At 45.5% G+C, this 23,906-nt stretch overlaps 1 protein-coding gene across 2 annotated transcripts in view; it reads right to left on the reverse strand.

Annotated features, from left to right (window-relative positions):
• The window catches only part of LOC147456528 (uncharacterized), a 66,925-nt gene that overhangs the window by 23,821 nt on the left and 19,198 nt on the right, over nt 1-23,906 (reverse strand). For both annotated transcript variants that reach the window (XM_086514965.1, XM_086514964.1), the window contains exons 3-4: nt 8,559-8,587; nt 7,029-7,237 (exon numbers count right to left, since the gene is read on the reverse strand). In XM_086514965.1, coding sequence (XP_086371091.1) covers nt 7,029-7,237; nt 8,559-8,587 — 238 coding nt within the window. The remainder of the gene's footprint in view (nt 1-7,028; nt 7,238-8,558; nt 8,588-23,906) is intronic.

Raw genomic sequence — 23,906 nt, forward strand, 5'->3', positions numbered from 1 at the left:
TATCCTTCAGATGGAAGTTGCCAGATACTTGAAAGATTCACAATGCATTTCATATGAGTCTGTTGAAAACTTTTAAAGGTGAGGTGCCAGTGGACAGGGAGCTTGAGAAGCAACCTGAAGTGGAAGAGAGCGAGGAGATTCAAAACAGATACTGGCTCACAAGGAAACGAAATGAAAAAAAAAGTGATACGGCGGTTCTTAGTTAAATTCAAGAACTATCCGGCATTGGAGGTAAAGTGGATGGAGGAGGAGGACCTAGCAGATACTCCTCGGATACTGGAGCTTTACCTTGAGGCTTTCGGTCTAGCTTCCACTATTCCGAGAGATCCTGGAGATCAACAGGGTTGAATCTAGTTACTCCGCTCCTTTGTCACAGATTACCTAGATGGAATAAGTCACTGAATTACCTTTGGATTTCAAGGATATTGATGGACTAATAGTATTCTGATGTATGATTTTATAAAAGAAGTACTTCAAACTGGGAATTCCCGGAATGAATCTGTTTCATGTGCTCTGTCACGTGCGTAGCGTTTGAGTGCATAATTGAGAGACGAAATGACTACAGCATTTCGGTCTTATTTTCCGAAGAGATGAGATGGACATGATAGTAACAAGATTTAGTCAATCAAGATGTCTGTGGAGATCAGTGACAGATCTATATGTGATTGCTAGATACGTTGCCAATTGATCACGATTCTCATCCAATATCTCGACGAAAGTAGTGATGTGAATGTTCGGTGACTGTTATCTTTGTGCGAGTGCTAGATGTGTGTTGTCTAGTGTGTTAGTGCTTAGAGTCAGTGTCTGTTGAACTGGTTTCTGGATTATGTCGGTTTTGGCAGGTGTAATCTAGGGTGATTACAATTCTTTCAAGAGAGGGGTATGTCACAAAGTGATGACGTGGCATGTTCGTTCAGACTCAATATTATTAATTGCTCCAACTTATGGGGTCTCGCCCGATGGGGCCCAAAGGACACTAGAATTATAAAAATAAATTAATCTCGTGGACATGCTGACATGGCAACGCTATATGGATAAGCTCCGCGATTTGCGATGGCTGCTGATGTGGCATCTGCACGGATTTCGGCGATTTGCGCTGGAAGCTTTTGGCACTAGGGAATTGAGACCAAATGCTTTTGGACCTGAAGCTTTTCATGTAACTGCTTTTGGAAGGCCAAGAGCCTTTATAAGGATTGTCAGGGCCTCATTCTCTCTCACATTGGCTTGGGAGCACTGAGCAGAGAGAGGACCCTCGGACATTGTGCTTCGCCAAGAATTAATATAAAAAGAAATACTGAAAAGGGCGCCAAACTTTGGGACCAATATCTCTGGGCACGGAACAATGCCGGGCCGTGTCGTCTCTCTTAGCTGGGATTAAGATTTTTAAGTGGTTTTCAATTTATCTCATGTGTGTCGTGCCAAATTCTCGACTTGGGGTGACCAAGTCTGTGGCACCCTTGGTGGTCGGCCTGTACCAAGCCAGCAGTAATGGGTTCCAACACGGAACTGTTTCGACCCTCTAGAGTAGGATGAGCCAACGGATAACCCTTCCACCTCAGCTTCGCCATCGACAACGCTCCCCCTCCACCTTCTGTGCCCACTTTTCCTCCACCCGTCTCCTCCGCCTCTCCCATCCCTCCTTTGGGACTTCTTTGACTACGACTTTACACGCTTTCTCGGTGACTCTTCTCTTGACCTCAAGGCGGCTTGTTTTAGAGTACATGTTCTATTTTTGGCAGCCAAAGGGGCAGAGGCCCTGGGCAGTGGTTGATTTTTCCTTCCCATTGTGTGGCGGGGATCAGACTAAGTGGGCCATAGTGCTCAATTGGCTCCGGGTTCAAGCTCTCGAGTTCTCTCACCACACGGCAGACTTGGGGGTGACAAACTTGATATAGACTCTATGGCCGTTGGCCACTGAGAGTTCTTTGTGACACCACCAGATGCAGCAGGATGTAGACAAATTGTGGTATTCTTTTTTGCAAACACTCAAAGTGCACCATGCTATGTATATGTTCATGAGGACTCTTGGACAGAGGATGTAGCTCTAAAGACTCTGTGGCCATTTGCAAAGTTCCTTGTGACACCACCAGATGCAGCAGGATGTAGACACGTTGTGGTATACTATTTTGCAGACACTTAGAGTGCACCATGTCACAAAGTGATGACGTGGCGGACAGCAGAAACCCTAATTTCTGCCAGAAACCCTAAAATTCCTGCAAACCCTAATTTTTGCCAAAAACCCTAAATTCCGGAAATCGCGGAGGCGGATTATTAAAAAAAAAAAAAAAAAAAAAAAAAATTTGGAAAATGATGAGCGACGCGAATTTTGCTTTTGCTTTTTTTTATAAAAAAAAAAGAGAAAAGACTCTCTAAGAGAGAGAGAGAACTGATGCTTTTGATTTTAAAAGCTTTTGGGGCTCTGCTTTTGGGCATCCCTTGTAACCTTTAAATTAGTGGTGAGGGCCTCACTTCTCAGAGCATCTGGACGCAGAGTCTGAGAGTGAAACCCTAACCGCTCTCTTGTACTTTGATGATTGATTAATACAAAAAGAAATACCGAAAGGGGCGCCAGTCTTTGGGGCCAATATCTCTAGGCACGGAACTCCGCCGGGCCAGTGCAAATCTATTGTGATCTGTGAATTGTTTTGAAGTGGTTATTTGGTGCTGTCGCGGTTGATTCTTGACTTGGAGTGTCCAAGTTTGTTACAGTGGTATCAGAGCACGGCCGATTTCTCTTCTACGGGAAATCCGATCCCCGAATTTTTTTCCGCGGCACCTATGGCTTCAGGCAATGATCAGTCGACTCCCTCTGCATCTGGAGATGCGGGCTGGGATCACAACGAAGATTCAGACAGAGAGTATGGCCCGCCTCGGCCTACTCAGGCGGAGCAAAGAGAGATGGAGCGTCGTCAATTGATTGGTGATGCAACAAAGATGATGCTCAATTTTGCCAAGGACCCGAAGATGGCAAAATATATGAACCAGGCCTCTTTGAAAGAGGTACAGATGGAGTGGCAGAGAACCACAACACCACTCCCGAAACCCGCTCTCAAGAAACCTTCTGCCTCCAAGAAATATACGGAGAAGGAACTGGAGAACGTGGTTGATGCACGGATTGCTCAGCTTTTCGACATGCAAAAGAAAGGCAAAAAGCACGGCAAAAAGCAGAACAAAGGTACTAACTTCCCGGGATATTTGGGTCGTCAGTCGACATTCGACAAAGCAAAGAAACGGAAGAAGCGTGTTCGATTTGAAGGAGTACCCAGTTCTTCTTCTTCTTCTTCTGACAGTTCTTCTAGCTCCTCGGATTAGAGCGAAGAAGACAGAAAAAAAGCAAAAAGCGAAGCAAGACACAAAGCTTCGGAACGGGCAAGAAAAAGGCAAAGAAGACTCAATGGGAAAAGAACTTACCTTTGGTGGAATTTGCCTACAATAACACGATACACTCTTCGACGGGGAAGACGCCATGAGAGATTGTTGAAACTGCTGCGAAGGTTCCATCCTTCCAGAGCACGAAAGATTAGAAATTTGAAGCGGATGAATATTCGCGAGATTTGGATACGGCTTTTGCCAAGGTTCGCGAGACTTTACAGAAGTCTCAAGAACGACAGAAAAAGGCAGCGGATCGCCATCGTCGCGACTGGAAACTGAAGGAGGATGATTGGGTGCTCTTACTTTTGAGAAGGCACTCCTAAGAAAGAAACAGGGAAAGGAGAGGCTTTTTCCAAAGCTTAGTATGTGATACTACGGACCTTTCCAGATTACTGACAAGATAAATGATGTCTCCTTCCGATTGGAACTGCCAGATACTTGGAGGATTCATAATGCATTGCATGTGAGTCTCTTGAAACCTGTTAAGGGTGATGTGCCTGATGATGGGGAGCCTGATGAGCAACCCGAAGTGGAAGAAAACGAGGAGATCCTTGTTCCTGAACAGATTTTGGCACATAAGGATCCGAAGAAAAAGGGTAAAGTCCGAAGGCGGTTCTTGGTTAAGTTCAAGAATTATCCTGCACTTGATGCGAAGTGGATGGAGGAGGAGGACCTAGCAGATACTCCTCAGATTGTGAAACTTTACCTCGATGTTTTGGTTTAGCATAGTCTACTCCAAACGGAACCCAGAACTCAGCTTGGCCGAAGATCTGGTGCAGTGGGATGCACAAGAGGGGAGTCACTCCACTCCTTTGTCAACAGATGCCTCGATTTTGATACTAAAGTCACTGATGTCTCTTTGAGCTTCAGGGATACTGAGAGCTGACAGTATTCTGCTGGATGACTTTATGAAATGGAATTCCTGATTATGATACTGATTTGTTCTTGACTTCTTGTGAGTGCAGGAACTGATAGCCGAAATGACTGCAGCATTTTGGTCTGATTGATCTCGAATAGACATGGTTGCAATAGGGGTTAGTCAATCGGACATCGATGAGGTCCCGATTGGACCTAGATGTGATTGCTAGCTACATTGCCGATAAATCATGGTCTAAGATCCGAATGAATGTTGGATGTCTGGTGATGTCCTGTGATGTCGTGTGATGTGACTGTCGATTTTGTACATGTGCTAGATGTGTGTTCCTAGTACGTAGGTACTAACAGTCAGTGTCTGCTAAGACGGTTTATGGCTTTTGTCGGTGTTGCAGGCGTAATCGCGGTCGATTACAATGCTTTCAAGAGGGGGGTATGTCACAAAGTGATGACGTGGCGGACAGCAGAAACCCTAATTTCTGCCAGAAACCCTAAAATTCCTGCAAACCCTAATTTTTGCCAAAAACCCTAAATTCCGGAAATCGCGGAGGCGGATTATTATAAATAAAAAAAAAAAAAAAAAATTTGGAAAATGATGAGCGACGCGAATTTTGCTTTTGCTTTTTTTTATAAAAAAAAAAGAGAAAAGACTCTCTAAGAGAGAGAGAGAACTGATGCTTTTGATTTTAAAAGCTTTTGGGGCTCTGCTTTTGGGCATCCCTTGTAACCTTTAAATTAGTGGTGAGGGCCTCACTTCTCAGAGCATCTGGACGCAGAGTCTGAGAGTGAAACCCTAACCGCTCTCTTGTACTTTGATGATTGATTAATACAAAAAGAAATACCGAAAGGGGCGCCAGTCTTTGGGGCCAATATCTCTAGGCACGGAACTCCGCCGGGCCAGTGCAAATCTATTGTGATCTGTGAATTGTTTTGAAGTGGTTATTTGGTGCTGTCGCGGTTGATTCTTGACTTGGAGTGTCCAAGTTTGTTACACACCATGCTATGTATATGTTCACAAAGGATGTAGCTCTAAAGACTGCACGCCCCGCTCGGGTATGAGGCCAATAGACACTCCATATACGGCTCTCTCGAGGTTGCTTCGATGCAGATTACTCCCCATCTTACATATTACAAAGCAAAAGACACTCTAGATACGGCTCTCTCGAGGTTGCTCCGATGCAGATTACTCCCCATCTTACATATTACAGAGTAAGCAAAGCCTTGAATGAAGAAATAAAAAACCAACTCAAAGAACTTCTAGAAAGAATCGATTCAACCTAGTACTTCGCCTTTTTTGTTCACAAGTGCTACTTGTTTTGAAGAAAGATAGATCTTGGGGAATTCAACAAAATCACCATCAAGAACAAGTTTCCAATAGCTAGGATCAATGATATACTTGACAGACTACGCGGATCTTTGTGTTTTACCAGAATTGATCTAAAAAGTGGTTATCATCAGATCTGGAGATGTATATAAGACCGCGTTCAGGGCATCCTTTGGATTGTATGAGCAATTGGTGATGCCTTTCCGTCTCAAAAATGCTCCTGCAACATTCAATAGGATGATGACCTTATTCTTAGAGAGCATAGACAATTTGTGGGCACCTTCTTTGACAACATCATCGTATTCTTCAAGAATGAAGAAAAACATAGGAAACATCTCTTAATAGATTTATGAGGCATTGCGAAAACACAAATGGTCATGGATGTGAAGAAGAAGTTCTTCTTGCTAGAGATACACACATTTTGGGACACATTGTCTCAGCAGAGGGTGTTCAGATGGACCCGGCCAATGTAGAGATTATTCGGAACTGGCCAAATCTTGAGAATGTTCATGAAGTTCGAAGCTTTTTGGGTTTGTGCTCGTAATCCAGGCGGTTCATTAGACAATTTAAGGAGATTGCTTCACCTTTGCATACCCTAACTTAGAAGGGTGTTCCATTCACTTGGGGACCCTCATAAATTGCAGTGTTTAACTCAAAGAGAAGTTGACAACTGGTTCTATTTTGATGTTACCAGATTTAAAGAAACAATTTGCTGATGCTTGTGGTAGCAAATTGGGAGCGGTCTTAATGTAGGAGGGCCATGTCATAGCTTATGAGAGTAGAATGTTCTCTAGACCTAAGGGGGTTGCACAAATTTACAAGAAAGAGTTGTTAGCAGTCATACACGCTCTGACTAAGAGGAGGCATTACTTACTTGGAGCAAATTTTAGAGTGTTTACTGATCATCAAGGTTTGAGATATTTCTTGTTCCAGAAACAGCTTTCCAATAAGCAGATGAGATGGGCGAACATTTTGTCGCAGTTCTGTTTCAAATTGTTCATGTCACATTTTGTCTCGCAAGCCACATATATCTGCCATCACGGTAGTACATCACCAAAACTTTGAAGAAATGCTCGATCAATATATAAGTGATTGATGTATTTGTTTAGTTGCTTGCACACATAGTAAACAGTCAAAACCAAAGAAAGTCAATTGCATGTTATAGGTCCATTATGAACAAAAAAACTTCAAACATGCTTCAATTGTATCACATCTGATTGAATGTTGTCATCACACATTGAGACTATCCTTGGTTGACACATTAACCGTTACAAGACCAAGTCTCAATTTACAAACCATAACAGGGGTTAAAACACCTGCACATAACACAAAATCAAGACGAATAAAGAAAGAGGATAATGAAGCACCGCAAGTTTAAAGTCGTTTTATTTGTGTCTTAAACAAAAAGTAGAAAAGATAAAACAAATTCAACACAAAATTTTGTATCTTTGACGAATACCTTTCATAGCCTTCTGGTGTTACCCTTTCGGTTGTGGCAAGTATTCCTGCGTTATTAACGAGGAGCTGCAGGGACATGGATCCATGGTACGTATCCAAAAGTTCTTGAACAGCTTTAGTGAAGTTTACAATAGAGCTTGTGGATGTCAGGTCAACTTCTAATGCCTTGACCATAATGTTTTTGTGACGAAGTTCGAGTTCTTCAACTACCTTCAAAGGAGAGAAAGACAATCATGCAGTATGCATTTTGGACCTTTTGAACATTTCTTAGGTTAGACCAGTACATGAATTATGCACGAAAATGACACAAAGTGGTATTCTTGCATCCTTGTCATGTTCAGCCCACAAAGTTAAATTTACACTGGGTTCGTAAGTTTGAAAAACACATTCTCCCATTTGTCAATTGATTGCCACCCTTATTATAGTTTGAAAATGATTACCCAATGCCCTGCTTACATGCAGCTATCTCTTTCTTTCTCTTGTTTATAAAAGACCATCATGCTGACACTATCACCACCACAATACTGACTCGTCGTCTTTTTTGCTAATCTGCTTTCTCATAGCCACACTCTTCTTCTCAACCTCACCTCATTGCTCATTACACGGCCTTGTAACTAGCATAATGTGGTAAAAACAGTGCAACACAGGATCTGCAAATAAACTTACAGAAGAACTCAAAAAGGAAACACGCACACGCGCGTGCACACACACACGGAGACTGGAACATCCAGAGCAAAGACAACAAACAGATGTTTAGGAGAGGCAGACACAGGTATCTCAAGGTACTTGAAGGCTAGAGGCAGAGAGAGCTAGGAGGAGGCGACATAAGTAGAAAGAGGATCCTCCGATGTTACAAGTCTACAGGCGCAGGGATCCTATTATTCAGGGTCCACCTCCTGATGTTTCCTCTTCTTCAGCAGCTGTTACACTTGCCCCTCTACAGCCTCATAAGGCTCTGGAGCATACTCTTGTTGCCTCAAGAAACTCAGCAGTCCCCCCCTCAAAAATTGTCTTATTGAGAGGTAATAGCTCAGATTTGTGCAATAGAATCTTAATCTTCTCAACTCAGTCCTACAGTATGAAGAGCCCACTACCTGCAAGTAACCATGTGGCACAAAGGAGTGGACAGAAGCTGTGGACAAGGAGGTATTGGCCTTGCACAAGAATAACAGTTCACAACTTTGTCAACTTCCAGCCAACAAGAATACAAGCTCAAGTAGGACTGAGGAATAAGTTACATGGCTCCTGTCACACTCCATTTTTGAGTCATACACCTCCCCCAAGGATAGAACTTGCAATCTTCTTGTGCCACATTATTGCACACACATACAATAAGCTTTTCACTTGATGAAAGAAGCACTTATGCACATGTGTGTCAATGTGTTTTTGTACCCAAGACCATGTGTGTCATTGTGTTTTTGTACCTAAGTCCATGTGTGTGCATGTACATGCATATGCACTCACGTAATCCATGAGTAATGAAAACAATTCTAGCTTTTCTAAAAACTTGAGCGAAAAAACGAGAATGCACCTTGTCCAAGCCTGTCATGGATCGGCCAGCTGCAACACAAAGATAAAGATTAGTTCCACCTTTCTTAAGTGTCTAAGTGCCCACACACCAGGCCCTCTCTCTCTCTCTCTCTCTCTCTCTCTCTCTCTCTCTCTCTCTCTCTCTCTCTCTGAACGGGCGAGCAGGACTGGCGGGCTCTCTCTCTGAACGAGCGAGCAGGACTGGCGGGCTCTCTCTCTGAACAGCCCACTGTGCTGCTTGTCCCTAACGCATGAAACCTGTCACAGCCTCGCGCTCAGCCCGCCACAGACCTTCAGCCTCGTGCCAGACCTGCCCGCCACAGAGCTTCAGCCTCGCGCCAGACCTGCCCGCGACAGAGCTTCAGCCCGCCACAGACCTGCTCGCCAGCCAGTCCTGCTCACTCTCTCTCTCTCTCTCTCTACACACTCAGTTCGAGCAGCGTGCAACATTCCACAGGGCAGCGCTGCCTGTGTATTAGGGTTTCGGGCAGCAGGGGGCAGCACGCAGGGAGCCACAGCAGCAAAGTGACAAGCGAAGGCTTTTCGAAGTAAGCTGCAGCAGCGCGTGAGGTGCTCCAGCCAACCATTGCGTAAGGTGCTCTTTCTCTCTCTCTCTCTCTAGCGCGTGGACTGCTGCAGCCCCTCACGCCACCTACTGCTCTGTTGAGCGCTGCCCACGCAGCCCACTCAGCCCCACGCGCTCTCTCTCAGCTGGACAGCAACGCGCTTACTCTCTCACAGCCACGCGAGGTCAGCTGGACTGCGCCTCCCCCCCGCCAAGCCCGCAGGTGCTTTACAGGGCAGATAGCGGGCAGTCACACCTGAAATTTTTCGAAATTTTTTGGACCTGCAAAATTTACTCAGACCTGCAGAATTAGAAAATACAGAATTTACATATACCTTCATAAGTTCAGAATAGTCTGAACTCACGAATTATAAGAGGGAATAAAGCACTCATAAAACTATAAAAGCAAGGGACACACGAAAAGAAAAGAAAAACAAAAACAAACAAACTAACTAACTAAATCACTTTGATTGCTTCGAAACAAAACTAGATAAAACAAAACATTATTAACTTAAAAATGTTTTCAAAAAAGGTATGTGTAAAATAAGTTGACGCAACTTACTTGGCTTAAAACAAGTACTCAACTTTAAGCAAAAAAAAAAAAAAAAAAAGGATAAGACATCTTAAAAACTTAATCCTCGAAATCAAACTTCACACAACAACCTATAACGGAACACATTCTTAAGTCCTCAGGTAAGCTAAATATGAAATCGAAAAATGAATACTACTACAAACCTACGAAGAGCAAAGAACCAAACTTGACAATATGTGATCTCAACTTCACTGCTTGTCCAAACAGGAAGAATAAGATTATCACCTTTATCATGCATAGCTTGGACAACAGCTATGACATCCCTACTCACGTCGTCAGTGCCCAAGAGTAGGTGCAGGTTTATATAGAGGTCATTCATGCTTTGAACGTACTCTACAAAACCAACGAGCCGAGTTTCTATCACCCTCCGGAGGTGATGGGCATACTCAGCCATGATAAAGGCTAGCAATTGTCAAGCTATAGTGAAAATACTAGAAACGCTAAAGATCAAAACAACAACATAAGGTGTTATTAAGTCAAACAATAAGTCGGCTTTTTAGCTCCCCACTTCTATTGAATTTACTACTGATTATCTTGAACATTCCAAAGGAAGAAACACTAAAAATAAACTTACTACGATGCAAAAATGAACGAACTTTTTTCATGATTCTTTTGAACGAGTATCCTTTTTCAACTAGTAAAGAAATAAGATGGCAAGATTGAACAACAAAAGTAGATTTACTAGAACAAAGACGAGAAAATCTAAATAGTTGAGAGCAAATGACACCGTACTTAGCTAAAAGAGAAGTGTTCGAAGAAATGTGAGGCATGCGGATGATTTTTAGATTGGCATATTCTGGTTCAAGGCGCTTATCATAGATATCTACTTCTAATCCCAAGGGAGTCTGAAAAATCTTAAGGTCTAAAAAGGCACAACAATCACTATTTGTGGTACAGTTAAGTTCACAAAACTCCTTGGGATAAATCCCTCCGCCTACAGAACTCGAATTCAAGTACATAAAATCTTGAAAAGAAGGAACGTCAGGGACAAAAAGATCATCTACAAAGCGTCTTACATTGCATAACTTGTGCAAAAATATTGGGCAAGTGTTAGCAAGGACAAGACGCTCCATAAAATCAAACTCATAAGTAAAAAGATAGAAATTAGCAAGAAAAACAGCACAATTGGTACCCATAGGGATACCAATTGTTTGCTTGAAAAGAGAGTCGCCGATGGTTATATATAAATTGTCCAAAAGAAAATCTAACCAAGATATGATGTCAATGTCATCTACAATCCTGGTGAATCTCTTTCTTCCTTTGTCTACATCTACATTCTTATTTTTCAGCCATAAGAAGTCAAAGTTCAAGGCCGACTTTTCTACTAGCAATGCCTTGTACCTATCCTTCTCAAGCTTGAACGCAAAAACTTTTGAAATAAGAGACTTGACTCTAAATTTAAGGTCCTACATTTACATTTTTCACGAGTTGCAGACCTGCAGGGAAATTTCAGAATCAGAATTACATAAATTTCAGCATTGACAGAAATTTGCAGAAAAGGAAAATCTCAAAAATGTATGATTGATATGGGCAACACACATGTATGCATTATGTGGGACAGGGATGTATGTGTGATGTGGACATAGTGGGTTGACTTGGCAAAAGTGCAGTTGTATTTTTGATGGAGGTCATGACTGCTTCGCCGGTATGTAAGCCACACCCGAAGGCAACCTTTGTGCTTACAAACAAGCGGATTACACAAATGGAGAGGGAGATGAAAGACTGGAAAGCAGATATGGAGGGATGGTGGAAAGAAAAGGCCAACCTTCTTCAAATGTTTCTCAACGAAGGTGCGCAGTGGAAGAAAGAGAAAGAGGACCTGCACGCAGAGCTACAAGCACTTAAGGAGGACTCCAAAGCACTTAAAGAAGAGGTCTCAGCTCTCAAGCAAAAACTTGCTGATAGAGCGAGCAGCGGACTAGAGGAGGGGGAATTCCAGCCTTCGGTAGTAGAAAAAATCAAGGTCATCAAAGAGCAGGTACGGATGATCAAAGAGGAGGAGAAACAAAAGATGGTAAAGACGTCTTCGTGGATGGATGTGATCACGAAGACGCAAAAGAAGGCGGATGAGGCCGAGAAGTGGATAGAAGTCGCTAAGAAAGGCAAAGGGAAAGAAACCACATCTATCCCCACTCCTACAATCATCAACATGACTCTAGAAGAAGAACAATGAAGGAAAACTAAAGCTTTGCATATAAGAGTAACCGGTCTAAAAGACCGAGATGAGGTGGAAGGGGAAGTTGAAGAACTTCTCCGCATGATGGGTAGTGAGGCTACTCATACAAAGGCATGGAGGGTGGGGAAGAAGACACAAGTCAATGGGGAGACTTCAAAAGGGAGAGCTCTAATCATCCGTTTCCCATCCATGGAGGCAAAGAAGGACTTCTTGAAGAAGCGTCCTACACTAAAGAAAACGGGCATATTCCTTGGAGATGACCTCACTCTCACACAGCTTGCGCATATGAGAGAGGTAATGCCAGAGATTCAAGTGGCAAGGGAGAAGGGAAAGACGGCCTTCTACAGAGATGGTCGGGTTGTGATTGTAGAGCGGCGCTCCACATGACAGTGCGAGACCCATGGGACCACCCTCAAAGTTGCCACGTGGAATTGTAATGGATCTATGCGACTTGATGTGGGCACCTTTGAGGATAGTTTCAGGGGAAGAGACATCGTCTTCTACTCTGAGACACATCAGGCCCCTGGGCAGTCTATGCCTCACATTAGTGGATATAGATGGGAGACTGCCTATAGACAGGAGACACGATCAAAGCGCAGAGGGCGAGGATCAGGAGGAGTGGCAGTGTTATTCAGGGAGGAGTTGCAGCCATTGATACATATAGCCTGCAGAGATGAGCAAGCTAGGTACATGTGGGTGAGACTGAGAGCAAAGACAGACAGATATCTTTACATTGCTATTTGCTACTTTCCCCCGAGCACGTCAGTGTATGCACCACCCGGAGGACAGTCCCCTTTCTCTATTTTGGATGATGACATATGGGAGTTCTCTAGAGATGGTGACATCATCATTCTAGGGGATTTCAATGCTAGGACTGCCCATCATCAGACAGTATTTTATGATACTTCAGAGGAAAATACTGATACTTCAGAGGAGATGCTGAGAGAGCTGGATGCTGCAGAAACAGGCCTGTCCAGACTATCACAAGATGGAGAACACAGAGTATGGGCGACACTTGATAGACATGGGGACTGCACATGGATTGGCCATCTTGAATGGCCTACAGAGATTTCCCGCTTCAGGGGGTTTTACATGCTTTCCACACAGACATGGAGCCAGCACAGTGGATTATGTCATGGCACAGCCGAGCCTCATCTCTAGTATCCAGGATCTCACAGTTGGACCCAGACCTGTTGGTGAGGCAGTGGATCATGCTCTTGTGTCAATGACCATCTCTTTTCAGTTTAGTGTGGCACACAGGCTACGGACAGCAGCCCCTACCCGCTACACCTTCACGCGGGAGACAGACTCTGTATACATAGATGGGATCTACAAACGCCTATGCACAGAGGAGCCAGGGCGACCTCTGGAGGAGCTTACTACTATATTGACACAGACACTACATGATGCAGCAGCAGAGGCATACCCACATACCCAGCCTAAGCAGAGACGCCGTTCGGGGAGCATGCCCCAGAACAGTTGGTATGATGAGGAATGCCGGGACACTAGAGCTAGACTTCAAAGGGAGGTGCTTTCGGGGGACATCACTCACAGACAGTCACAGATTGACTTCCGACGCCTAGTGCGGCGGAAGAAGAGGGCATTTTTGGCTTGGCTAGAGCTTGATCTATATCAGCTGTTCTTGAGTCGGGACTCACGTGAGGCATGGCGGCTCTTTCAGGAGCACTCTCCCCCCCCCCCCCGCGATCACTTCTACAGAGGACTGGGGCCAGTACGCATCATCTCTATACACAGTTCCTAAGCAGCCCCCCCTTCCCGCCCCTCCCGATCCATGCCCACACACATGTGCTTTTTTCACCGCGGAGATGGTAAGGAAGGCCATTGACAGGATGAGGACTGGGAGAGCATACGATCATGATGGTTTAGTGGCTGTGCATTTCACGCATGCCAGAGATCTACTAGCAGAGCTTCTAGCAGTGATGTTTAATCGTGCCATGTGTGAGGGCTTGCCTGATACTTGGAGCCTATCTACTATTGTACCTATCTTCAAGTCGGGAGACCCTATGGAGCCTGGGAATTATCGCACTATCATGATTGGACACACATTGGCACGGTTGTACGCATCTATTCTTGAGTAGCAGCTGAGTAGATGGGCAGAGAGGGAGGGGATACGCGCAGCCGAGCAGGCAGGGTTCAGGAGGGGTTTTTCTACTCTTGACCATATCTTGACACTCAGAGCCATCTTTGAGGAGGGTAGATCGGGCGGGAGACGGATCTATTGTAGCTTTGTGGATTTCCGCAAAGCATTTGACACAGTGCCTAGAGCTAGATTGATGCGCAGATTACAGCAGATGGGAGTACCCACAGAGCTCATTTGGGGGGTCATGGCATTATACAGGTCAGTAGTGGGGCAGGTACACACCTCAGAGGGTCTATCCACACCGATTCACTCCACTATTGGGGTGAAGCAGGGGTGGATGGGGGGACATGGAGAAGCCTCTAGTCTCTATGATCTCGCGGCTCATTAGAGCCAAGGCCTCGGTACCACGTGCTATTGTTCGAGCAGAGCTAGCTGTCCCCCCACTAGTGGTTGAGGCGCTCACCAGATCGGTCTCCTTTATACACCGCATGTGGGAACTTCCCAGAGACAGATAAGAAAGAGCACTCATCCTCCGTTTTCCCTCCATGGAAGCGAAGAAGTCCTTCTTGAAGAAAAGACCAACTCTTAAAGAGACGGGCATCTTTCTCGGGGATGATCTCACCCTCTCGCAGATCGCTCATATGCAGGAAGTAATGCTGGAGATGAGAGCGGCAAGGGGAAAAGGCAAGATTGCCTTTTACTGAGATGGAAGAGTGGTAATACTAGAGCGACGCTCCACATGACGGTGCGAGACTTATGGGACCACACTCAAAGTGGCTGCCTGGAACTGTAATGGATCTATGCGTCTTGATGTGGGTGCTTTTGAGGATAGCTTTACTGGAAGAGACATCATCTTTTACTCTGAGACACACCAGGCCCCCGGGCAATCCATGCCTCACATCAGTGGATACAGGTGGGAGACAGCCTACAGACAGGAGACACACTCAGAGCACAGAGCACAGGGCTCGGGGGGAGTGGCAGTGTTATTTAGAGAATATCTGCAGCCATTGATACATATAGCCCGTAGGGATAAGTAGGCTAGGTACATGTGGGTGAGACTCAAAGCAGAGACAGGCAGATATCTTTACATTGCTATTTGTTACTTTCCCCAAAGTACATCAGTCTATGCATCACCCAGAGGACAGTCCCCTTTTTCTATTTTGGATGATGACATATGGGAGTTCTCTAGAGATGGTGACATTATCATTCTATGGGACTTCAATGCTAGGACTACCCATCACCAGACAGTGTTTTATGATACTTCAGAGGAGATGCTGAGAGAGCTAGATGTTGTAGAGACGGGCCTGTCCAGACTATCACACGATGTGGAATATACTGAGTATGGGCGACACCTGATAGACATGGGCACCGCACATGGATTGGCCACCTTGAATGGCCTACAGAGATTTCCTGCTGCGGGAGGTTTTACATGCTTCCCACACAGACATGGAGCCAGCACAGTGGACTACGTCATGGCACAGCCGAATCTCATCTCTAGTATCCACGATCTCACAGTTGGGCCCAGACCGGTCGGAGTGGCAGTGTATCATGCTCTGGTGTCGATGACCATTTCCTTCCAGTTCAGTGTAGCACACAGGCCACGGGTAGCAGCCCCTACTCGCTACACCTTCACACGGGAGACGGATTCTGTATACATGGACGGGATCTACACACGCCTATGCAATGAGGACCCGGGGCGACCTCTGGAGGAGCTAACTACTATACTGACACAAACATTACATGATGCAGCAGCAGAGGCATACCCACACACCCAACCTGAGCAGAGACGCCGATCAGGGAGCATGCCTCAGAACAGCTGATACGATGAGGAGTGCTGCCAGAGTAGAGCTAGGAGGGAGGTGCTTTTGGGGGACGTCACTCACAGACACTCACAGATTGACTTCCGACGCTTGGTGCGGCGGAAGAAGAGGGCTTTTTTGGCTCGACTCGAGCAGGATCTATACCAGCTATTCTTGAGTCAGGACTCGCATGAGGCATGGCGGCTCTTTCATGAGCAGTCCCCCCCCCCCCCCCCCCCCCGCTATTTCCTCCACAGAGACCTGGGGTCAGTACGCATCATCTTTGTACACAGTACCTGGACAGTCGCCCCTTCCCAACCCCCCCGATCCATGCCCACACACATGTGCTTTTTTCACCGCTGAGATGGTGAAGAAAGCCATTGACAAGATGAGGACTGGAAGGGCATATGATCATGATGGCTTAGTCGCTGAGCATTTCATGCATGCCAAAGACCTACTAGCAGAGCTTCTAGCAGTTATGTTTAACCGTGCCATGTGTGAGGGTCTACCGGACACTTGGAGCCTATCTACGATTGTACCTATCTTCAAGTCAGGAGACCCCATGGAGCCTGGGAATTATCGCACTATCATGATTGGACACACACTGGCACGGTTGTATGCATCCATTCTTGAGCAACAGCTGAGTAGATGGGCAGAGAGGGAAGGAATGCATGCAGCTGGGCAGGCAGGGTTCAGGAGAGGCTTCTCTACTCTTGACCATATCCTGACACTCAGGGCCATCATCGAGGAGGGCAGATCTCATGGGAGACGGATCTATTGTAGCTTTGTGGACTTCCACAAAGCTTTTGACACAGTACCCATAGCTAGATTGATGCACAGATAACAAGAAATGGGAGTACCCACAGAGCTCATTTGGGGGATCATGGCATTGTACAGATTAGTAGTAGGGCATGTACGCACCCCTGAGGGACTTTCTACACCGGTTCACTCCACTATTGGGGTGAAGCAGGGCTGCCCGCTCTCTCTTACTCTTTTCGGTATGTATGTGGATGAGGTTTCTGACTACATTGAGAGCGATGGTGATAGAGGTGCACAGTTGGCAGGGACATGGATTCCACTTTTGTTATATGCTGATGATATAGTGTTGATCTCCGAATCCCCAGAGGGATCACGTCAATTGGATGCTTTGCATAGGTTTGCCCACGAAAGTGGTTTGTCTATCAATGGAGAACACGGATGCTTACACTTACCTTGGAGTGGTTTTTAGCGGACCTGCATTCTCACTCAGAAGAGCAGCAGAGACCAGACTGACTAGAGCCCACGCAACATTGGGTAGATTGGAGAAGATGTGTTTGCAGGTTCAGTTTCAGGAGCCCCGGACGAAGCTCTGGCTCTTTGACACTTTGGTGGCTTCAGCATTGCTCTATGGAGCTGAGATATGGGGACCTTCATTGGATCACCACGGGAGACCGGGTCGCATAGATGGATGGGGGAACATGGAGAAACCTCTCGTCTCTATGATCTCGCGGCTCATTAGAGCCAAGGCATCAGTACCACGGGCCATTATCCGAGCAGAGCTAGCGGCCCCCCCACTAGTAGTTGAGGCGCTCACCAAATCAGTCTCCTTCATAAACCGCACATGGGAACTTCCTAGAGACAGATATGCTCGCATTGCACTTGAGTCCTCTCGACAGTTAGCCATGCAAGGAGATACAACATGCTAGTATGGGGAGATGGCATCATGGTTTCAGGCACATGGGTTCAGCATAGACAGGCTGCCACCATTCCAATACTCATTGGATGCACCATCTCTCACTCTTACACAGTCAGAGATCACCAAGCTCATCCGCCAAGACCTGACCCAGCTAGACACCAGGAGGACATGGATACAGCCAGCACAGGAATTGGACACGAAGATGGCTTTCTACAGAGACCACCTTCTCCAGCTTACGGAGGATGGTTTTGTGACGAGACTCAGATACATGGACACCCACTTGTCTCATGGGATACGATGTGCTATTGGCCAGTTACGCACATCTTCTCACCAGCTGCGGATTGAGACTGGGAGATACAACGGAGTACAAGACATGCCCCGTGTGTGACATGGAGCCTAAGACACAGTTGCATTATACATGCCGCTGCCCCGTCTACTACGAGATACGAGGCCGCTTCCATTGCTTGTTCAGAGAGGGTTTTGGACAACTCTCAAGAGTCATGGGATACGAGGATCAGAGATGCCTGGGTTTGTTCTTGCTCGAGCTGCGCAGACACAGAGATAGCCTGATGAGTGGCGAGGCTAGCCAGTCTCAAAGACGGATCATAGACTTCTTCAGAGCAGACACGGGACATCCGCAAGGGCCACTCCCACAGCAAAGCTCCCCCTCGTCTCACACCAGAGGCACATTGATCGACCGAGCGACTGAACTGGGGAAATCCAGGCGCCCACGACTGCGGAGGACTACACAGCATCGACGGAGGGTACATCAGAAGATTCGGAGCACTCTGGCCAAGCATGCACGATGCTCGGTCAGACTACTAACCATGGAGGAGATTGATGAGATCAGCCAACGACCGATGCTAGATCTCCTATGATTCAGCTATCCCAGCTAGCTGCTTAGTTCACACCTACGAGTTTAGGATTCCATAGTATTTTATTTTGTCATTTTGTCATCTTGTTACTCTGACTTTGTATCAGATCCACCACATTGTAACTTTCTGGTCTCATAGGTCACTTTGGCCTTTTGAAGTCGTTAATATAACATTTCATTTCATTTCATTTCTCTCTCTCTCTCTCTCGACGACTCTCTTGCTTGGTGACGAGCTGAGCAGCGAGCACACAGTCCAAGGTGTAGGTCATCCTACTTTTATATTTGGAGCAGCTCGTGCAACTGTCACAAAGTGATGACGTGGCGGACAGCAAAAACCCTAATTTCTGCCAGAAACAAACCCTGATTTCCGGAAATCGCGGAGGTTGAAAAAAAAAAAATTTTTTTTTTTTTGGAAAATGATGAGCGACGCGAATTTTGTTTTTTTTATAATAAAAAAAAGAGAAAAAGACTCTCTAAGAGAGAGAGAGAACTGATGCTTTTCATTTTAAAAGCTTTTGGGGCTTTGCTTTTCGGCATCCCTTGTACCTTTAAATTAGTGGTGAGGGCCTCACTTCTCAGAGCATCTGGACGCAAAGTCTGAGAGTGAAACCCTAACCGCTCTCTTGTACTTTGATGATTGATTAATACAAAAAGAAATACCGAAAGGGGCGCCAGTCTTTGGGGCCAATATCTCTAGGCACGGAACTCCGCCGGGCCAGTGCAAATCTATTGTGATCTGTGAATTGTTTTGAAGTGGTTATTTGGTGCTATCGCGATTGATTTTTGACTTGGAGTGTCCAAGTCTGTTACAGTGGTATCAGAGCACGGCCGATTTCTCTTCTACGGAAATCCGATCCCCGAATTTTTTTTCCGCAGCACCTATGGCTTCAGGCAATGATCAGTCGACTCCCTCTGAATCTGGAGATGCGGGCTGGGATCACAACGAAGATTCAGACAAAGAGTATGGCCCGCCTCGGCCTACTCAGGCGGAGCAACGAGAGATGGAGCGTCGTCAATTGATTGGCGATGCAACAAAGATGATACTCAATTTTGCCAAGGACCCGAAGATGGCAAAATATATGAACCATACCTCTTTGGAAGAGGTACAAATGGAGTGGCAAAGAACCACACCACCACTCCCGAAACCCGCTCTCAAGAAACCTTCTGCCTCCAAGAAAATATACGGAGAAGGAACTGGAGAACGTGGTTGATGCACGGATTGCTCAGCTTTTTGACGCGCAAAAGAAAGGCAAAAAGCACGGCAAAAAGCAGAAGAAAGGCACTGACTTCCCGGGATATTTGGGTCGTCGGTCGACATTCGACAAGGCAAAGAAACAGAAGAAGCGTGTTCGATTTGAAGGAGTACCCAGTTCTTCTTCTTCTTCTTCTTCTTCTAATAGTTCTTCTAGCTCCTCGGATTCAAGCGAAAAAGACAGAAAAGGTAAAAAGCGAAGCAAGAAACAAAGCTTCGGAAAAAGCAAGAAAAAGGCAAAGAAGGCTACATCTCGCCCAGAGACTGACAGTTCTACGACGACTCGTCTACAGACAGCTCAGATTCCGATGACGGAAAGTTTAATGCGACCAAGAAGAATTTTTACAAAGCCAACCAGTATGACTTTCTCGAAGATAAAAGCAAGAAAGTCCGAGAGTTTAAGGAAGGTGGCCACTCGATCAAGTTTGATACTTTTTCAAGATACTCAAATGCTTCGAAGGCTTTGTCTTTTATTCAACAGCTTGACATCGCTTTCGTGGGAGGACGCTATTCAGAGCACTCCAAGATTCGGAGAGCTGCCTCTTACTTTAAGAGGAATGCTCGTACTTGGTGGTCCACGCTTCTTTTAAACAAGACTGCGCCAGTTAAATGGCTGAAATTTTAAAAATCTTTTTATTTCTTCTTGGTTGACACAAGAATATGAACGAGATATACGAGCTACTTGGAACCATCTTCGGATGACCAAGAAAGATACAATTAATGCTTATTGTGAAAGATTCTGGAGCTCTTTTCTACCCGCCTCTTCATTCACGAAGATCTCGTTCAAAGAACAGATTGAGCAGTTTACCTTGGGTCTACCTACAAAGATCCGAGATCACTGCTTGGAACAGAAGTCAGCTTCTATTCAGGAGTTGATAAGTCATGCGAAGCGGGGCTTTGCCATTCACTCTGGCAGTCTGACCTACCCCACAGATGAGGCCATGACACAACGAGCCGAACAGACTTCTGGGAATGAAAGTAGAAAGAAAAAGAGCAACCCATAGAAAAATGATGCACGACCCAAGCTTACTACTGAGGAGAGAGCTCGCTTCATCAGAGAGGGGAAGTGCTTTGGATGCGGGGAACAGGGACATATCTCCGCGAAGTGCCCTAATAAGGCACAAAAAGAACAGAATGATAAAGACGACGACAGGTCTGAGAGTTCGAGAGCAGCTGAGGAATGTGGCAGAAAAGGCAGATAGAAAAGCAAAACTGGTACCACATGGCGTGGGACTTGCACCGAATCTAATGAATGAAAGTACAAACTTTGCCGCTTTTGGGGCAAAGTGAAGGATCAGGAAGCTCTTTTGAAGGAGCCAAGGCCAACTTCTTTTCACTTGGAATTGGCGGCTCGATTTGGAATTACGCCCGACAGACTGACGCCACAGGCAGAGGTAGTTCGACTAGCACCCAGATGGGATGTTGCCATTACACCGAGCATTGGCAAACTTTGTTTGCAATGACAGGGGTGTTCAGGGCACGCGAGTGACGTTCTACTCAGGATCCCTTGGTACCACAAGAACTACGCCGTGGTTGACTATCGGACCGAGAAAGCGACTTTGATAAATGAAGGGCTTAGAGATTGTACTTGATGAACTTCAGTTTCTTACTCATTCTTTTGGGAGAGAACTGAACGCTAGATAAAGTTTGAAATTTGAATATGTTTTGACCTAATCAAAAGAACGCCAAGATTTTTCTCCACACTCATGCCGATTGCTTTTCAAAGGGCCTGAAGATCAAACCATTGATATGATGCCTGGAAGCACGCCACTGAATCGGCCACCTTACTGTGTGAGCAGAGTACAGAATGAAAAGATTATGAGCCTAGTGAAAGACCTCTTGGAAACGGGTCTTGTCTAGCCTAGTACTTCACCGTATTGCTCTCCAGTGTTGTTGGTTTTGAAGAAAGACAGATCTTGGAGAATGTGCATCGATTATAGCACTCTCAACGAAATCACCATCAAGAGCAGATTTTCGATTCCTAGGATCGATGATATACTCAACAAGTTACAGGGATCCTCGTGCTTTAGCAAGATTGACTTAAAGAGTGGATATCATCAGATCAGGATAGCGCCAGGAGATGTCTACAAGACAACTTTTCGGACGACTTTTGGGCTATTTGAGTTTTTGGTGATGCCTTTTGGCTTAACCAATGCTCCTGCAACATTTAACCGATGATGGACAGGATTTTTCGAGAGTACAGGTATTTGTTGGCACTTTCTTTGACCACATCATTGTTTTCTCCAAGAATGAGGCAGAACACAGAGATCATCTGCTTCAAGTCTTTCAGGCATTACGATATCACACGTTAGTGATTAATGCAAAGAAAAGTGATTTTTTCCTACCAGAGATACACTTTTTGGGACACATTGTGTCTACACAGCAGGAGTGCAAATGGACCCGGCCAAGATAGAGACTATCCGTGATTGGCCCGATTTGAGGAATGTCCATGAAGTTAGAAGCTTTTTGGGACTGTGTTCGTACTACAGGCAGTTCATACGAAAGTTTGCAGAGGTTGCTTCCCCTTTGCATACCTTGACACAGAAAGGAGTACCTTTTTCGTGGGGACCCACAAGGTGACTGCCTTTCGGACACTGAAAGAGAAATTGACTACGGGACCTATTTTGACTTTGCCGGACTTGCAGATGCTTGTGGTCGTAGTCTGGGTGCGGTCTTGATGCAAGAAGGCCATGTCAAAGCTTACGAGAGCCGTTTGTTCTCTAGGCCGGAGATGATAGCACAGATCTATGAGAAAGAGCTTTTGGCAGTTATCCATGCTCTTACTCAGAGGCGGCATTACCTACTCGGAGCGGATTTTACTGTCTTTACAGACCATCAGAGTTTGCTCTACTTCTTGTCACAGAAGCAGCTTTCGGAAAAGCAGATGCGATGGGCGAACATCTTGTCACAGTTCCACTTCCAGATTGTCCATGTGCAGGGACAGAAGAATGTGGTGGCAGATGCTTTGTCTCGGAAACCGTTGGTTCTGGCTGTTTTCGCGATACATCATAGGAGCTTCGAGGATATGGTCGATCATATGCCACAGATACAGATTTTGCAAATATTTTCACACGGATACGGGATGGGGAGACAGTAGCTGGATACTCCCTTTGGGAAGGCTACTTGATGAAAAAGACTATGTTGTGCGTTACACAGCCGTTGAGGGATAAGGTTATGACTGAATGCCACTGTCCACCTTTTACGGGTCACCGCGGCATTGCTACCACCATGAAGGGGGTAGAGAGATACTTCTTTGGGCCGAGACTCAAAAAGGATGTGGAAGAGTTTGTGCGCAGTTGCTTGGTATGCCAAAAGGTCAAGTTTGACAGGCATAAGGCACAAGGATTGTTACAGCCTTTACCCATACCCACCCACCCCTGGGAAAGTATTGCAATAAATTTCATTTTTGATCTCCCGAGAACACAGAAAGATCACGATGATTTTCCGATTACATGGCACGTCTGAGACGATTGTCTCAGACAGAGACCCCAAATTTATGAGTTTGTTTTGGAAGGGAATTTGGGAGAACATTGGCACGCAGTTGCAGTTCTCGTCATCGTTCCACTTGCAGACTGACGGGCAATTTGAGATTGCCAATTCAATGATTTTAGATTTATTGAAGTCTTGTATCTCGGATCAGAAGACTCAATGGGAAAAGAACTTACCTTTGGTGGAATTTGCCTACAATAACACGATACACTCTTCAACAGGGAAGACGCCATGTGAGATTGTTGAAAGTGCTGCAAAGGTTCCATCCTTCCTGAGCACGAAAGATTAGATATTGGAAGCGGATGAATATTCGCGAGATTTGGATACGGCTTTTGCCAAGGTTCGTCGCCAGACTTTGCAGGAGTCTCAAGAACGACAGAAAAAGGCAGCGGATCGCCATCGTCGCGACTTGAAATTGAAGGAGGATGATTGGGTGCTCTTACGTTTTGAGAAGGCACGCCTAAGAAAGAAAAAGGGAAAGGAGAGGCTTTTTCCAAAGCTTAGTATGCGATACTACGGACCTTTCCAGATAACTGAAAAGATAAATGATGTCTCCTTCCAATTGAAACTACCAAATACTTGGGAGGATTCACAATGCATTGCATGTGAATCTCTTGAAACCTATTAAGGGTGATGTCCCTGATGATGGGGACCCTGATGAGCAACCCGAAGTGGAAGAAAAGGAGGAGATCCTTGTTCTTGAACAGATTTTGACACATAATGATACGAAGAAAGGTAAAGTCCGAAGGCGGTTCTTGGTTAAGTTCAAGAACTTTCCTGCATTTGATGCGAAGTGGATGGAGGAGGAGGACCTAGCAGATACTCC

This window comes from Adiantum capillus-veneris, chromosome 6 (assembly GCF_014529385.1).
Source record: "Adiantum capillus-veneris isolate H3 chromosome 6, ASM1452938v2, whole genome shotgun sequence".
NCBI classification, from domain to species: domain Eukaryota; kingdom Viridiplantae; phylum Streptophyta; class Polypodiopsida; order Polypodiales; family Pteridaceae; genus Adiantum; species Adiantum capillus-veneris.